The sequence below is a fragment of the Oncorhynchus masou genome, chromosome 1 (genome assembly GCF_036934945.1).
Source record: "Oncorhynchus masou masou isolate Uvic2021 chromosome 1, UVic_Omas_1.1, whole genome shotgun sequence".
Taxonomy (NCBI): Eukaryota; Metazoa; Chordata; class Actinopteri; order Salmoniformes; family Salmonidae; genus Oncorhynchus; species Oncorhynchus masou.
In genome coordinates, this window is record NC_088212.1 from 9814155 (window position 1) to 9833256 (window position 19102).

The 19102-nt window shown below is 47.0% G+C and overlaps 1 protein-coding gene across 1 annotated transcript in view; it reads left to right on the forward strand.

The window, feature by feature from the left end:
• The window catches only part of spef2 (sperm flagellar 2), a 66329-nt gene extending 55384 nt beyond the window's left edge, over positions 1-10945 (forward strand). The window contains exons 29-37 of the mRNA XM_064926026.1: positions 357-495; positions 649-878; positions 2620-2726; positions 5456-5638; positions 6036-6128; positions 6432-6602; positions 9365-9559; positions 10213-10335; positions 10661-10945. Coding sequence (XP_064782098.1) covers positions 357-495; positions 649-878; positions 2620-2726; positions 5456-5638; positions 6036-6128; positions 6432-6602; positions 9365-9559; positions 10213-10335; positions 10661-10726 — 1307 coding nt within the window. The 3' untranslated portion in view covers positions 10727-10945. The remainder of the gene's footprint in view (positions 1-356; positions 496-648; positions 879-2619; positions 2727-5455; positions 5639-6035; positions 6129-6431; positions 6603-9364; positions 9560-10212; positions 10336-10660) is intronic.
• The last annotated feature ends 8157 nt before the right edge of the window (positions 10946-19102 follow it).

Here is a 19102-nt window from a genome sequence, read left to right on the forward strand (position 1 = left end):
CGCATCAGGTTACTGATGCAAGCAGTAGAATCCGATTTTTTTTTAAACAGGTAAAAATACACCTTATGGACCAGCGGGGACTGTGAAGTAACACCAACATAGGCACAGACACATGAATACACACACATGATAACATACGCGCTATACACACACGTACACATGGATTTTGTGTTGTAGATACGTGGTAGTGAAGTATGGGCCTGAGGGCACACACTTAGTGTGTTGTGAATTCTGTAATGAATGTATTGTAATGTTTTTAAAATTGTATAACTGAAGAGTAGCTAGCTGGCAGCAGCTAATGGGGATCCATAACAAATATAAATGCTTTTACGTGCCCCTCCACCCCACCCTCCTAGACAGTGCAGTGAAGGTGCGTGTGGAGCTGGTCAAGGCCTGTGCTCTGTGCATGGTGAGGGTCCTGCACAGACAGGCAGAGCAGGCCTTCAGGACCATGGAGGAGTGGCTGGGAGCCCGCTTCCTGTCTGAGATGAACAGGTATACTCCAGTGATGAAGTTCCCCCTAGCTACAGATCTAGGATCAGCTTCCCCTCCACAATCCTAACCTTAACCATTAGTGGGGATAAAATGCTAAACTGACCCAAGATCAGCATCTAGGGTCAACTTCACCCTACCTCTCTGTCCCCCCAGCATTGACCAGCTGGCTGAGGTGGTGCGTCACCACATCGAGTCGGCCGCCAAGCTCCAGAGTGAGCTGATGCTGGTATGCACAGACTTCTTCCTGAACGGAGACATGCGGGTTGTTGTCAGTCCCCCTAACCCTCCCCGCCCCGCCCCTTTGGAGCTTCCCACAGACAGCACTCTCACCATCCTTCAGTTGGAGGCCTTCTACCGCCAGCTACGCAAGGTGGCGCCCACAGGTCTGCAACAATAATATATGTACACAGTATTACCCAAGTATATGTACTAATCTATGTCATTATCAGTGGTGGAACAAGTACTCAATTGTCATACTTGAGTAAAAGTAAAGTTACCTTAATAGAAAATGACTCAAGTAAAAGTCACCCAGTAAAATACTACTTGAGTAAAAGTATTTGGTTTTAAAAATACTTAAGCATTAAAAGTAAATGGAATTGCTAAAATGTACTTAAGTATCAAAAGTAAAAGTATAAATCATTTAAAATTCCTTATATTAAGCAAACCAGTAGGGATGAACAGGGATGTTCTCTTGATCAATGTGTGAATTGGACAATTTTACTGTCAAAATGTAACGAGTACTTTTGGGTGTCAGGGAAAATGTATGGAGCAAAATAAAAGTAAATGTTGCCAAAAATATAAATAGTAAAGTACAGATACCAACAAAAAATACTTAAGTAAGTACTTTAAAGTATTTTCACTAAAGTACTTTACGCCACTGGTAATTATATATTTATAGTAACATTAAATAGTACCCGCAAAACACCAGCCTCAACGTCAACAGTGAAGAGGTGAATCCGGGATGCTGGCCTTCTAAGCAGAGGTCCTCTGTCCAGTCTCAACATCAACAGTGAAGAGGCGACTCCGGGATGCTGGCCTTCTAGGCAGAGTTCCTCTGTCCAGTCTCAACATCAACAGTGAAGAGGCGACTCCGGGATGCTGGCCTTCTAGGCAGAGTTCCTCTGTCCAGTGTCTGTGTTCTTTTGCCCATCTTAATATTTTATTTTTATTGGCCAGTCTGAGATATGGCTTTTTCTTTGCAACTCTGCCTAGAAGTCCAGCATCCCAGAGTCGCCTCTTCACTGTTGACGTTGAGACCGGTGTTTTGCAGGTACTATTTAATGAAGCTGCCAGTTGAGGACTTGTGAGGCGTAAATACTCATGTGTTTGTACTCTTGCTCAGTTGTATGCCTCTTTCTATGCTGGTTCTGGTTAGAAGCAGTTTGCGCTGTTCTGTGAAGGGAGTAGTACACAGAATTGTATGAGATCTTCAGTTTCTTGAAAATATCTCACATGGAATAAGCCTTCATTTCTCAGAAGAAAGTTTTTGTTTCTGGCCATTTTGAGCCTGTAATCAAACCCACAAATGCTGATGTTCCAGATACTCAACTAGTCTAAAGAAGGCCAGTTTTATTGCTTCTTTAATCAAGACAACAGTTTTCAGCTGTGCTAACATAATTGCAAAATGGTTTTCTAATGAACAATTAGTCTTTTAAAATGATAAACTTGGATTAGCTAACACAACATGCCATTGGAACATAGGAGTGCTGATAATGGACCTCTGTGCACCTATGTAGATATTCCATAAAAAATCTGCCGTTTCCAGCAACAATAGTCATTTACAACATTAACAATGTCTACACTGTATTTCTGATACATTTTATGTTGTTTTAATAGACAAAAAATTAGCTTTTCTTTCAAAAACAAGGACATTTCTAAGTGACCCCAAACTTTTGAATGGTAATGTACGTGGGTCATTGGGATTCCCCTGATTTATGTGAATCTCAATTGTATTTCTTTGATTCCTAATTTTTTCTCGCTTCCTTCTCAAAACGCATTGGAGGAAGAGATCCGAGTTTCCTCTCCTCTGACCTCCTCCAATGCATTTTGATAAGGAGGTGAGGAGAAAGGATTTATCAACTGTTACGCTTGAGATTCACCCATCGACTCTGTGTGTCCCGTCAGGTGTGCAGTGCAGTACTGACTTCTGGGAGATCCTGCAGGAGATCACCTCTCTGAACATGGGGACCAACGCACTGCCAGACCCCTGGATGCACATCTCAGAGTCTCAGGTACACTCACTGGCTGGCTCTCTGGTTGGCTGACTGACTGACTCACTGACTGACTGCCTGGCTGACTCACTGACTGACTGGCCGACTCACAGACTGACTGGCCGACTCACAGACTGGCCGACTCACTGACTGACTGACTCACTGGCTGGCTGACTCACTGACTGACTGACTCACTGACTGACTGACTCACTGACTGGCTGACTCACTGACTGACTGGCCGACTCACAGACTGACTGACTCACTGACTGACTGACTCACTGGCTGGCTGACTGACTCACTGACTGGCTGACTCACTGACTGACTGGCCGACTCACAGACTGACTGGCCGACTCACTGACTGGCTGACTGACTGACTGACTCACTGACTGACTGGCCGACTCACAGACTGGCTGACTCACTGACTGACTGGCCGACTCACAGACTGACTGACTCACTGACTGACTGACTCACTGGCTGGCTGACTCACTGACTGACTGACTCACTGACTGACTGGCCGACTCACAGACTGGCCGACTCACAGACTGGCTGACTCACTGACTGACTGACTCACTGACTGACTGGCCGACTCACAGACTGACTGACTCACTGACTGACTCACTGGCTGGCTGACTGACCCAGTGGCTGGCTGGCTGACAACGCTGACTGACTCACTCACTGGCTGACTGACCAACTCACTCACTGGCTGACTGACCAACTCACTGGCTGGCTGACTGACCCCCTGGCTGACTGACCCCCTGGCTGACTGACCCCTGGCTGAGTGACCCGCTGGCTGAGTGACCCCCTGGCTGACTGACCCCCTGGCTGACTGACCCCCTGGCTGACTGACCCCCTGGCTGACTGGCTGACTGACCCCTGGCTGACTGGCTGACTGACCTGAGTGACCCCTGGCTGACTGACCCCCTGGCTGACTGACCCCCTGGCTGACTGACCCCCTGGCTGACTGACCCCCTGACTGACTGACCCATTGGCTGACTAACTCACCAACTGACTGACTGGCTGACTCACAACATGGTTACTAGGGTGTCATCACGGCCACAAACAGTCATGTTGTCATGAACAGACATCACTGACCCACTGGCTGACTGACTGACTGACTGGTTGACTATCTGACTCACTGACCCACTGACTGACTGACTGACTGACTCACTGACCCACTGGCTGACTGTCTGACTGACTGGTTGACTATCTGACTGACTGACTCACTGACCCACTGACTGACTGACTCACTGACCCACTGACTGACTGACTCACTGACTCACTGACCCACTGGCTGACTGACTCACTGACCCACTGTCTGACTGACTGGTTGACTATCTGACTGACTGACTCACTCACTGACCCGCTGATTGGCTTGACTCACTGACCCGCTGACTGGCTTGACTCACTGACTCACTGGCTGGCTTGACTCACTGACTGACTCACTGGCTGGCTGACTGACCCAGTGGCTGGCTGGCTGACAACGCTGACTGACTCACTCACTGGCTGACTGACCAACTCACTGGCTGACTGACCAACTCACTGGCTGGCTGACTGACCAACTCACTGACTGACTCGCTGGCTGACTGACCCCCTGGCTGACTGACCCGCTGGCTGACTGACCCGCTGGCTGACTGACCCGCTGGCTGACTGACCCCCTGGCTGACTGACCCCCTGGCTGACTGACCCCCTGGCTGACTGACCCATTGGCTGACTAACTCACCAACTGACTAACTCACTGACTGGCTGACTCACAACATGGCTACTAGGGTGACTGACCCACTGGCTGACTGACTGACTGACTGGTTGACTATCTGACTGACTCACTGACCCACTGACTGACTGACTCACTGACCCACTGGCTGACTGTCTGACTGACTGGTTGACTATCTGACTGACTGACTGACTGACCCACTGACTGACTGACTCACTGACCCACTGACTGACTGACTCACTGACTCACTGACCCACTGACTGACTGACTCACTGACCCACTGACTGACTGACTCACTGACCCTCTGACTGACTGACTCACTGACTGACTGACTCACTGACCCACTGTCTGACTGACTGACTCACCCACTGTCTGACTGACTGACTCACCCACTGTCTGACTGACTGACTCACTGACCCACTGTCTGATTGACTGACTGACCCACTGTCTGACTGACTGACTCACTGACCCACTGGCTGACTCACTGACCCACTGTCTGACTGACTGACTCACTGACCCACTGGCTGACTGTCTAACTGACTCACTGACCCACTGTCTGACTGACTGACTCACTGACCCACTGACTGACTGACTGACTGACCGACCCATTGGCTGACTGGCTGACTAACTCACTGACTGAATCACTGACTGGCTGACTGACTTCACTGACTAACTCACTGACTGGCTGACTAACTCACTGACTGACTCACTGACTGGTTGACTAACTCACTGACTGAATCACTGACTGGCTGACTAACTCACTGACTGAATCACTGACTGGCTGACTAACTCACTGACTGACTCACTGACTGGCTGACTAACTCACTGGCTGACGGACTGACCGACCCACTGGCTGGCTGGCTGGCTGGCTGGCTGGCTGACTGACCCATTGGCTTGACTGATTGACTGACTGGCTGACTGACCCATTGGCTGGCTGGCTGACTCACAACATGGCTACTAGGGTGTCATCACGGCCACAAACAGTCATGTTCTCATGAACATACATTTTGTGTGTGTGTGTGTGTGTGTGTGTGTGTAGCTGGTGGAGCTGGTGTCGATGCTAACCCAGAACACAGAGATGCTGGACTGGCGTCAGTTCCTGCTGAGTGCCGCCCTCCCCTGGCCCACCCCTACTCTGCCTCAGCTGCTGCAAGTGTTGGCCCGCTTCAAGATGGAGGACGCTGGGGCCACCGGGTCTTTGACTGAGGAGCAGTACTTAAAGGTACCTTCCTACGCTACGGGGTGAAGTTTCCCCTAGGTACAGATCTAGGTTTAGCTTCCCCTTCCCCAATCCTAAACTTAATCATCAGTGGGGGAAATGCTAAATTGACCCATGATCAGCATCAATGGGAAACTTCACCATATATCACCTACCTACAGTACACTGCCAGCTCTTCAACAAACTCTACCATCACGTCTCCCTTTACACACAGTGATATTAGCACTTTTTAAACACATGACAGTCAAATCTGTATGTCTTGGTTAGCATCAAATGATGGCTGACAAAATTCATGAATTACATCATTACAGGTGGAAGGTGAAGACTTGACATTGTCGCTCATATTGTGATACCTGGTTGACATGTATGAATGAATCATATTTTCTTGCTTCATTATTAGGTTGAGTTGTGGTTCCCCAGTGAGCGGGCACTGTCCATTCCCGAAGACCTGTCTGAGCCACTTCCTTACGATCGCTTGGCTAATCTACGGAAGGTACACATAGCAACAACATCCAGACCTGGGTTCAAATACTATTACAAATCTTTTAAATAATTTTAGTGCTGAGTTAAGCCTGCCTGGAGTGCCAGATGGGTGGGATTTGCAGTTTTGTGACTACTCTATTGGTTCCATTGTGCCAGGTAAACTCAATCAAGCCCAAATAAGGTATTTGAAATTATTTTAAATAGTATTTGAACCCAGGTCTCACAACAACCAACTGCTTGAATTTATAAATGGAATAATACAAATCATCACACAATGTTGCATTGATAACTCATCTGCAAATATTTCTTGCAGTTTTTCTTCCTGCTTTTCGCCGACCCCGATTGCTCGCCAGCTCGTGTCGACTACGTGACCATGCTGCTGTACTTCGCCGCCCACCCTGACCCTACGCAGGGCTTTGTCCGAGCTCTCAGTGTCGTCATGGGACAGCCGCTTCGACACCAGTCTAGCAGTAGACTTCTCAAGGTTGGCTTCGTCACTCTGCATCCAAGGCTGCATGTGAAGCAGCATCCTATTCCCTTATATAGTGTCCCGACTCTAGTCAAAAGGAGTGTACTATATAGTGTCCCGACTCTAGTCAAAAGGAGTGTACTATATAGTGTCCCGACTCTAGTCAAAAGGAGTGTACTATATAGTGTCCCGACTCTCGTCAAAAGGAGTGTACTATATAGTGTCCCGACTCTAGTCAAAAGGAGTGTACCATATAGTGTCCCGACTCTAGTCAAAAGGAGTGTACCATATAGTGTCCCGACTCTAGTCAAAAGGAGTGTGCTATATAGTGTCCCGACTAGTCAAAAGGAGTGTACCATATAGTGTCCCGACTCTAGTCAAAAGGAGTGTACCATATAGTGTCCCGACTCTAGTCAAAAGGAGTGTACCATATAGTGTCCCGACTCTAGTCAAAAGGAGTGTACCATATAGTGTCCCGACTCTAGTCAAAAGGAGTGTGCTATATAGTGTCCCGACTAGTCAAAAGGAGTGTACCATATAGTGTCCCGACTCTAGTCAAAAGGAGTGTACCATATAGTGTCCCGACTCTAGTCAAAAGGAGTGTACCATATAGTGTCCCGACTCTAGTCAAAAGGAGTGTACCATATAGTGTCCCGACTCTAGTCAAAAGGAGTGTACTATATAGTGTCCCGACTCTAGTCAAAAGGAGTGTACCATATAGTGTCCCGACTCTAGTCAAAAGGAGTGTGCTATATAGTGTCCCGACTCTAGTCAAAAGGAGTGTACCATATAGTGTCCCGACTCTAGTCAAAAGGAGTGTACTATATAGTGTCCCGACTCTAGTCAAAAGGAGTGTACTATATAGTGTCCCGACTCTAGTCAAAAGGAGTGTACTATATAGTGTCCCGACTCTAGTCAAAAGGAGTGTACCATATAGTGTCCCGACTCTAGTCAAAAGGAGTGTACTATATAGTGTCCCGACTCTAGTCAAAAGGAGTGTACTATATAGTGTCCCGACTAGTCAAAAGGAGTGTACTATATAGTGTCCCGACTCTAGTCAAAAGGAGTGTGCTATATAGTGTCCCGACTCTAGTCAAAAGGAGTGTACCATATAGTGTCCCGACTCTAGTCAAAAGGAGTGTACTATATAGTGTCCCGACTCTAGTCAAAAGGAGTGTACTATATAGTGTCCCGACTAGTCAAAAGGAGTGTACTATATAGTGTCCCGACTCTAGTCAAAAGGAGTGTACTATATAGTGTCCCGACTCTAGTCAAAAGGAGTGTACTATATAGTGTCCCGACTAGTCAAAAGGAGTGTACTATATAGTGTCCCGACTCTAGTCAAAAGGAGTGTACTATATAGTGTCCCGACTCTAGTCAAAAGGAGTGTGCTATATAGTGTCCCGACTCAAAAGGAGGTACTATATAGTCTAGTCAAAAGGAGTGTACTATATAGTGTCCCGACTCTAGTCAAAAGGAGTGTACTATATAGTGTCCCGACTCTAGTCAAAAGGAGTGTACTATATAGTGTCCCGACTAGTCAAAAGGAGTGTACTATATAGTGTCCCGACTCTAGTCAAAAGGAGTGTACCATATAGTGTCCCGACTCTAGTCAAAAGGAGTGTACTATATAGTGTCCCGACTCTAGTCAAAAGGAGTGTCCTATATAGTGTCCCGACTCTAGTCAAAAGGAGTGTACTATATAGTGTCCCGACTCTAGTCAAAAGGAGTGTCCTATATAGTGTCCCGACTCTAGTCAAAAGGAGTGTACTATATAGTGTCCCGACTAGTCAAAAGGAGTGTACTATATAGTGTCCCGACTCTAGTCAAAAGGAGTGTCCTATATAGTGTCCCGACTCTAGTCAAAAGGAGTGTACTATATAGTGTCCCGACTCTAGTCAAAAGGAGTGTACTATATAGTGTCCCGACTCTAGTCAAAAGGAGTGTCCTATATAGTGTCCCGACTCTAGTCAAAAGGAGTGTACTATATAGTGTCCCGACTCTAGTCAAAAGGAGTGTACCATATAGTGTCCCGACTCTAGTCAAAAGGAGTGTACTATATTGTGTCCCGACTCTAGTCAAAAGGAGTGTACTATATAGTGTCCCGACTCTAGTCAAAAGGAGTGTACTATATAGTGTCCCGACTCTAGTCAAAAGGAGTGTACTATATAGTGTCCCGACTCTAGTCAAAAGGAGTGTACTATATAGTGTCCCGACTCTAGTCAAAAGGTGTGTACTATATAGTGTCCCGACTCTAGTCAAAAGGAGTGTACTATATAGTGTCCCGACTCTAGTCAAAAGGAGTGTGCTATATAGTGTCCCGACTCTCGTCAAAAGGAGTGTCCTATATAGTGTCCCGACTCTCGTCAAAAGGAGTGTACTATATAGTGTCCCGACTAGTCAAAAGGAGTGTACTATATAGGGGAATATGGTACCGTTTTGGTCTTAACTACACCTCATAGTCCCTATTAGATGTATCATGTGCATATGTTTCAAGTCCAGTGTCATCAACATACTGTATGGTATGTTGATAACTAAGTAGCAGTAGTAGTAGTAATAGCAGTAGCACTAATAGTCGTAGTAGCAGTAATAGTAGCAGTATCAGTAGTAGCAGTACCAGTAATAGCAGCAGTAGTAGTTGTTGTAGTAGTGTCAGTAGTTGAAGTAGTAGTTGTAGCAGTAGTACCATTAGTAGTAGTAGCTTGGCCTTGGTGGGATAGCTCAGAGCATCTGCTCATTTCTATCCATTGTTTTTTTGATTAACTGTGAATTTGTAGTCGGTGCCTTACATGGAGGAGGGGCTGAGTGAGTCGACCGAGCTCGAGGAGGAGGTGGAGCCTCAGGGGGGGCCAAGAGGGGAGGAGGGGGTGTCCATCCCTGCCCTCCTCCGAGTTATCTGTCACGGGGGAGCCTGGGGGGCATGCCAGAACCGCTTCCATCCCAACGGGAAGAGTCCTGATGAATATAGAGAGGTACAGGACAGGAGTCTCACTCCCTTCTGTAAGATATATATATATATATAACCTGGTCCCAGATCTGGTTTGTGTTGTCATGACAATTCCCTGTCCTGACAAGGAGTTAGCAGAAACAGATCTGGGACCAGGCTAAGAGACATATGAAACACTACTTCTCACTTAATCATATTGCTTATGTTGCTGTTTTTTGCCAAATGATATTGCCACTCTTACCCACTTCTACCTAACACTTCACAGTGATTGGTAGCATTTTGAAAATGCATTTGCAAAAATAAAAAATAACCTCATTTTGATTTACTGGGATGAACTGAACTACCTGGCTGATTGACGAACGATTTCAACAATCAATCCATCAATCAAATGTATTAATAAAGCCCTCTTTTTTACATCAGCTGATATCTCAAAGTGCTGTACAGAAACCCAGCCTAAAACCCCAAACAGCAAGCAATGCAGGTGTAGAAGCACGGTGGCTCGGAACAACTCCCTAGAAAGGCCAGAACCTAGGAAGAAACCTAGAGAGGAACCAGGCTCTGAGGGGTGGCCAGTCCTCTTCTGGCTATGCCGGGACATCAACCTGTCTTTTGAACGTAAATGTGTACATGTTTGTTTTGGAGCTGCTTGTTAAGTCTAGGATTGTTCTTTACCCACAGGACTTTGTGAAGGTCTACAGAGAACTGGGGTACAAGGTTGAGGACAAGATTCCATTCTCCATCCTATCCCAGCATCCGGTCATACAAGATCTGATCGAGGGCTCTGCTCAATACCAACTCATTGTTAGTATGGACCAATAGAAAACTTCACACTCAAAAGATAAACACACTGTATAGTATTCACAACACGATACCTTGGTTCAAATAGCATTGGCTTTCTTTCACATACTTTGAATGTTTGTTTGAGTCTGCCGAATGGGTGAGATCTGTGTGCTTTTGGGACTGTTTCATTGATCCCCAAGATTAATCAAGCACAGCTCAAATATTTGAAAGAAAACGACTACTATTTGAATCCAGGTCCCATCCCATAAAGAAAGACAGCCCCTCTTCACGTCCCTATTGAACAGTGATCAAGCTAACCTCTCCATGCTCTCCCTCTCATCCCCAGGATATTCACCGAGCTCTGCAGGTCCAACAGAGCGAAGGGGAGCCTCTGTCTTTGATGGTGTCTTAAGACCTAATACCTAATACCTAATATATCACGCAGTTAACTCTCACAAGCCAACCTGAGATTCCCATCCACTTAGAAATGCAGTTGATTTAAAAATAAGTCTGCAAATGATACAGTGCATTATAAAGTAAAATAATTTGAATTAATTATTTCAAAATGTTAACCTTCAGTTTATGAATTACATGCCTCTTTCCTGAAGTAAAGTGTTATTAAAATCACAAAAATGAAGACTTTGTTGTCAAATCAAATCTTATTTGTCACATACACATGGTTAGCAGATGTTAATGTGAGTCTAGCGAAATGCTTGTGCTTCTAGTTCCGACAATGCAGTAATAACCAACAAGTAATCTAACTAACAATTCCTAAACTACTGTCTTATACACAGTGTAAGGGGATAAAGAATATGTACATAAGGATATATGAATGAGTGATGGTACAGAGCAGCATAGGCAAGATACAGTAGATGGTATCGAGTACAGTATATACATATGAGATGAGTATGTAAACAAAGTGGCATAGTTAAAGTGGCTAGTGATACATGTATTACATAAAGATGCGGTAGATGATATAGAGTACAGTATATACGTATGCATATGAGATGAATAATGTAGGGTATGTAAACATTATATTAGGTAGCATTGTTTAAAGTGGCTCGTGATATATTTTACATCATTTCCCCTCAATTCCCATTATTAAAGTGGCTGGAGTTGAGTCAGTGTGTTGGCAGCAGCCACTCAATGTTAGTGGTGGCTGTTTAAGTCTGATGGCCTTGAGATAGAAGCTGTTTTTCAGTCCCTCGGTCCCAGCTGTGATGCACCTGTACTGACCTCGCCTTCTGGATAATAGCGGGGTGAACAGGCAGTGGCTCAGGTGGTTGTTGTCCTTGATGATCTTTATGGCCTTCCTGTGACATCGGGTGGTGTAGGTGTCCTGGAGGGCAGGTAGTTTGCCCCCGGTGATGCGTTGTGCAGACCTCACTACCCTCTGGAGAGCCTTACGGTTGTGGGCGGAGCACACTCCCTGTCCTGATGATGTCCTAATGATTGTGGCTTTAACATATCCTCAACAAACATTGTCCCCAATATCAAATCAAATTTTATTTGTCACATACACATGGTTAGCAGATGTTAATGCGAGTGTAGCTAAATGTTTGTGCTTCTAGTTCCGACCATGCAGTAATATCTAACAAGAAGCTAACAATTTCACAACAACCTTATACACACAAGAGTAAAGGAATTAATAAGAATATCTTATTGCAGACCAGGAGGTTGGGTCAAGACGTTTACACAGATCAGACACGGACAGAGTATGATTAGCTCGGTTTCAAGGGTGTTTATTAAACAATAAATCAAAAGGAAAGGTTAGGTCTCCCCCATGATAACGTCTTCTGTGCTCCGGGTCTTGCTGTATCCTGTCGGGCACACAAACTCCCTCGTCTTAGCTCGGGCACAACAAACTCCCTCGTCTTTGCTCGGGCACACAAACTCCCTCGTCTTTGATCGGGCACACAAACTCCCTCGTCTTTGCTCGGGCACACAAACTCCCTCGTCTTTGCTCGGGCACACAAACTCCCTCGTCTTTGCTCGGGCACCGTCTCCAACTACACGGCAGTCACCTTACTTCCCCCAGTCCCCCCCTGTTTGCTGCCCTTCTGGCAGCGTTATGGGGCTTGAACAGCTGGTGAGCAATCAGCCCTTGATTAATCACCAACTCCCCAATCAGCCCCAATTAGTCCTGGCCAGCGAGCCCGTCGTGTCCTGGCACGTCCAGCAGATGGAGCCATCGCCTCGTGATGTATCCTCCGTCTGTCACCAGGCCTCGACGAGTCTCCCCCTGGTGGCTGACCTGCTGTAGACCACAATGTACATATAAATATATGGATGAACAAGCAATGGCATAGAGTACAGTATATACACATGAGATGAGTAATGTAGGGTATGTAAACATTATATAAAGTGGCATTGTTTAAAGTGACTAGTGATACATTTATTACATCCATTTTTTAAATTATTAAAGTGGCTAGAGATTTGAGTCAGTATGTTGGCAACAGCCACTTAATGTTAGGGATGGCTGTTTAACAGTCTGATGGCCTTGAGATTGAAAAACAGCTTCTGACTCTCGGTCCCAGCTTTGATGCACCTGTACTGACCTTGCCTTCTGGATGATAGCGGGGTGAACAGGCAGTGGATTGGGTGGTTATTGGCCTTGATGATTTTTTTGGCCTTTCTGTGACAACGGGTGCTGTAGGTGTCCTGGAGGGCAGGTAGTTTGCCCCCGGTGATGCGTTGTGCAGACCTCACTACCCTCTGAGCCTTACGGTTGTGGGTGGAGCAGTTGCCGTACCAGGTGGTGATACAGCCCGACAGGATGCTCTCGATTGTGCATCTGTAAGAGTTTGTCAGTGTTTTTGGTGACAAGCCAAATTTCTTCAGCCTCTGTTGCGCTTCCTTCACCACGCTGTCTGTGTGGGTGGACCATTTCAGTTTGTCCGTGATGTTTACACAGAGGAACTTAAAACTTTCCACCTTCTCCACTACTATCCCATTGATGTGGTTAGGGGGGTGCTCCCTCTGCTGTTTCCTGAAGTCCACGATCACCTCCTTTGTTTTGTTGACGTTGAGTGTGAGATTATTTTCCTGACACCACACTCCGAGGGCCCTCACTTCCTCCCTGTAGGCCGTCTCGTCGTTATTGGTAATCAAGCCTGCCACTGTTGTGTCGTCTGCAATCTTGATGATTGAGTTGGAGGCGTGCATGGCCATGCAGTCATGGGTGAACAGGGAGTACAGGAGAGGGCTGAGAACGCACCCTTGTGGGGCCCCAGTGTTGAGGATCAGCGGGGTGGAGATGTTGTTTCCTACCCTCACCACTTGGGGGGCGGCCCGTCAGAAAGTCCAGGACCCAGTTGCACAGGGCGGGGTTGAGACCCAGGGCCTGAAGCTTAATGATGAGCTTGGAGGGTACTATGGTGTTGAATGCTGAGCTGTAATCGATGAACAGCTTTCGTACACAGGTATTCCTCTTGTCCAGATGGGTTAGGGCAGTGTGCAGTGTGATTGCGTCGTCTTTGGTCCTATTTTGGCGGTAAGCAAATTGAAGTGGGTCTAGGGTGTCAGGTAGGGTGGAGGTGATATGATCCTTGACTAGTCTCTCAAAGCACTTCGTAATGACAGAAGTGAGTGCTACGGGCCATAAGTCATTTAGTTCAGTTACCTTAGCTTTCTTGGGAACAGGAACAATGGTGGCCCTCTTGACGCATGTGGGAACAGCTGACTGGGATAGGGATTGATTGAATATGTCCGTAAACACACCAGCCAGCTGGTCTGCACATGGATGGTTAATAGATGTTCAATTCATTGTCAACAAACTATTCAACTGTCAACTATTAGATTTAAATATATGGCTCTGCCTAAACCTAACCCTAGCAGCCTAAGTTAACCCTAAACCTAACCCTAGCAGCCTAAGTTAACCCTAAACCTAACCCTAGCATCCTAAGTTAACCCTAAACCTAACCCTAGCATCCTAAGTTAACCCTAAACCTAACCCTAGCAGCCTAAGTTAACCCTAAACCTAACCCTAGCATCCTAAGTTAACCCTAAACCTAACCCTAGCATCCTAAGTTAACCCTAAACCTAACCCTAGCATCCTAAGTTAACCCTAACCCTATAGCAGCCTAAGTTAACCCTAGCAGACTAAATTAACCCTAACCCTAGCAGCCTAAATTAACCCTAACCCTAGCAGCCTAAATTAACCCTAACCCTAGCAGCCTAAATTAACCCTAACCTTAGTATCCTAAGTTAGCCCTAAACCTAACCCTAGCAGCCTAATTTAACCCTAACCCTAGCATCCTAAGTTAACCCTAACCCTATAGCAGCCTAAGTTAACCCTAGCAGACTAAATTAACCCTAACCCTAGCAGCCTAAATTAACCCTAACCCTAGCAGCCTAAGTTAACCCTAACCCTAGCAGCCTAAGTTAACCCTAACCCTAGCAGTCTAAGTTAACCCTAACCTTAGCATCCTAAGTTAGCCCTAAACCTAACCCTAGCAGCCTAAGTTAACCCTAAACCTAACTGTAACTTTAGCGAGTTATTGCATATCAGCAGTTTAAGCATTTTCAAATCATCTATTGGGGACTGTCCAACCCTAACCCTAGCAGACTAAGCCTAACCATGGAACTGATTTAACCCTGGATGTAGCAGGAGTGTTAATAGCAGACTAAGTTAACCTAAGGGAGCAGACTAAGACCACCCTAACCCTAGCAGCCAAGTTAACCCTGCCTAGCAACTAAGTTAACCCTGGTTATGTCCCAAATGGCACCCTAATTAACCCTAACCCTAGCAGCCTAAGTTAACCCTATAGTGCAGCCTAAATTTAACCCAGCAGCCTTTAGCAGCCTAAGTTAACCCTCTAGCAGCCTCCAACCCCCAAGAGACAAAAGCAACACTCCCCATCCTTTAGATCAGCATGGTCACTGCCCCTCCCTATCCTCTAGCACCTCCCCATCCTTTAGATCTAGCAGACTAAATGGTCACTGCCCCTCCCTATCCTCTAGCACCTCCCCATCCTTTAGATCAGCATGGTCACTGCCCCCTCCCCATCCTCTAGCACCTCCCCATCCTTTAGATCAGCATGGTCACTGCCCCTCCCCATCCCTCTAGCACCTCCCCATCCTTTAGACCAGCATGGTCACTGCCCCTAACCCAAGCACATCCCCATCCTTGAGATCAGAGTGGTCACTGCCCCTCCCCATCCTCTCGCCCCTTCCCATCCTTTACATCAGAGTGGTCACTGCCCCTCCCCATCCTCTCGCCCCTTCCCATCCTTTAACCCTAAACCTAGCAGTCTAAGTTAACCCTCCCCATCCTAAGTTAGCCCTAAACCTCCAGCCATAACCCTTAGATCAGTGTGGTCACTGCCCCTCCCCATCCTCTAGCAGTTTCCCCATTTTGAAATCAGTGTGGTCACTGTCCAAATCTCGTGGCCATCCTCTAGCACCTCCCCATCCTTGAGATCAGTGTGGTCACTGCCCCTCCCTATCCTCTAGCACCTCCCCATCCTTGAGATCAGTGTGGTCACTGCCCCTCCCTATCCTCTAGCACCTCCCCATCCTTTAGATCAGAGTGGTCACTGCCCCTCCCCATCCTCTAGCACCTCCCCATCCTTTAGATCAGTGTGGTCACTGCCCCTCCCATCCTCTAGCACCTCCCCATCCTTTAGATCAACCCCCAAGAGACAAAAGCAACACTCCCCATCCTTTAGATCAGCATGGTCACTGCCCCTCCCCATCCTCTAGCACCTCCCCATCCTTTAGATCAGCATGGTCACTGCCCCTCCCCATCCTCTAGCACCTCCCCATCCTTTAGATCAGCATGGTCACTGCCCCTCCCCAAGCACATCCCCATCCTTTAGATCAGCATGGTCACTGCCCCTCCCCATCCTCTAGCACCTCCCCATCCTTTAGATCAGCATGGTCACTGCCCCTCCCCATCCCTCGCATCCCCATCCTTTAGATCAGCATGGTCATCCTCTAGCACCTCCCCATCCCCATGGTCATCCTCTAGCACCTCCCCATCCTTTAGATCAGCATGGTCACTGCCCCTCCCCATCCTCTAGCACCTTCCCCATCCTTTAGATCAGCATGGTCACTGCCCCCCCCCATCCATCCCTTCCCATCCTTTAGATCAGCATGGTCACTGCCCCTCCCCATCCTCTAGCACCTCCCCATCCTTTAGATCAGCATGGTCACTGCCCCTCCCTATCCTCTAGCACCTCCCCATCCTTTAGATCAGCATGGTCACTGCCCCTCCCCATCCTCTAGCACCTCCCCATCCTTTAGATCAGGTGGTCACTGCCCCTCCCCATCCTCTAGCACCTCCCCATCCTTTAGATCAGCATGGTCACTGCCCCTCCCCATCCTCTCGCACCTCCCCATCCTTTAGATCAGAGTGGTCACTGCCCCTCCCCATCCTCTAGCACCTCCCCATCCTTTAGATCAGAGTGGTCACTGCCCCTCCCCATCCTCTAGCACCTCCCCATCCTTTAGATCAGAGTGGTCACTGCCCCTCCCCATCCTCTAGCACCTCCCCATCCTTTAGATCAGCATGGTCACTGCCCCTCCCCATCCTCTCGCCCCTTCCCATCCTTTAGATCAGAGTGGTCACTGCCCCTCCCCATCCTCTAGCCCCTCCCCATCCTTTAGATCAGCATGGTCACTGCCCCTCCCCATCCTCTAGCACCTCCCCATCCTTTAGATCAGCATGGTCACTGCCCCTCCCCATCCTCTCGCACCTTCCCATCCTTTAGATCAGAGTGGTCACTGCCCCTCCCCATCCTCTAGCCACTGCCCACCTCCCCATCCTTTAGATCAGCATGGTCACTGCCCCTCCCTATCCTCTAGCACCTCCCCATCCTTTAGATCAGCATGGTCACTGCCCCTCCCCATCCTCTAGCACCTCCCCATCCTTTAGATCAGCATGGTCACTGCCCCTCCCCATTCTCTAGCCCCTCCCCATCTTTTAGATAAGTGTGGTCACTGCCCGGACTCAGTCCCCGTGAGAACCACCTACTTTGAAGAATCTCAAATATGAAATATATTTTGTTTAACACTTTTTTGGTTACTACATGATTCCATATGTTGTTTTGATGTATTCTAGTATTCTACAATGCAGAAAATAGTATAAAAAAAATAAAGAAAAACCCTTGAATGAGTAGGTGTCGCCAAACGTTTGACTGGTACTGTAGATTAGGGGAAATAATAAGCGATTAGAGAGGGCTGTCAGGCAGATGAAGGCGCTGGCGAGTCTTCTCTTCTCAGACAGGCCCGTCTCGCACGAGAACAGACTGTACAGAGAGTGGCCGGTCAGGATCGGCTGAAGCTATTGAAGTTTGTTATGGATTTCAATAGAGAATACAGAATGGGCTTCTCTGGGTCAGTTCCCGTGAAACATGGGTAATCCCTGCCCTGCCTCAGAGCTACATTTAACCCTTACAGAGAAGAACACTGGAGCCAAAGGACATCCACTGTCGGGGTGGATTTGCTTATTGGTGAAATCAGCAATATCTTTAAGTAAATTAATCAAAAACCTTTATTAATGCAATTGCAGACAAGTGGGGCGGAACAGGGCAGCCTAGTGGTTAGAGCGTTTGGGCTAGTAACCAGATTTTTACATGTTCAAACTCCCTAGAGCTGACAAGGTACAAATCTGTCGTTCTGCCCCTGAACAGGCAGTTAACCCACTGTTCAACCTGGTACCGTCATTGAAAATAAGAATTTGTTCTTAACTGACTTGCCTGGTTAAATAAAGGTAAAATTAAAATTAAAAAAATTTTCAGTTGACTCAACCCAGCCTGCAAGAACATCACACAGCCATGTTTCAAAGAGTAAGTTAGACTCAGACCCAGCCTGCAAGCCCACTCTCACAACAGCCATTTTAACCACAAAGATCAATATAGACTCAGACCCAGCCTGCAAGCCCACTTACAACAGCCAGGGCTTAACCACAAAATTTATATAGACATTGTCCCTGTCCTCAAGCCCACATGTCAAAACCAGACAGGGTTAACCACAAATCTAGTTTAGTTTGACTCAGACCCAGCCTGCAAGCCCACTCTCACAACAGCCAGGGCTTAACCACAAAGACTAATATAGACTCAGACCCAGCCTGCAAGCCCACTCTCACAACAGCCAGGGCTTAACCACAAAGACTAATATAGACTCAGACCCAGCCTGCAAGCCCACTCTCACAACAGCCAGGGCTTAACCACAAAGACTAATATAGACTCAGACCCAGCCTGCAAGCCCACTCTCACAACAGCCAGGGCTTAACCACAAAGACTAATATAGATAGTATACGCTGCACAAGCTCAGAGTTTTTAGACACGTAGCAAAACATGAATCTTCACGTCCCCTTAATAATGAGGAGGGTCTTTGGGATCCACCCCCTACACCACAGTATGGGGTCCACCAGTCCACACATATAGGCTGTGTGCCAAATGGCTCCCTGTATAGTGCACTACTTATGACCTGAGCCCTTTGGAATGCAGTCATAGAACCATAGTAGCCTCCACACATACTGCACGGCCCACAAGACCTGCAGTCTCCCAGTAGCAGGTATGAGGAGGTCAAATCATCCCTTCATCACCATAAACCATCAATAATAATAATATAGATCAAAGTTAATTTACATACCTTTAATTGAATTGATATTTGACAAAATAGTTTCACAATTTTTGGGGGGGGATGATTTATTGAAACTGGATCTGAGATATAATGGGGGATTTTACATAATCAAACCTTTACTTACACAGTTCTTACTGGTTAACATGGTTCGCACCATCCTCACCCTTAAGGTCCAAGCATCAAACACCACTGAGCTTAG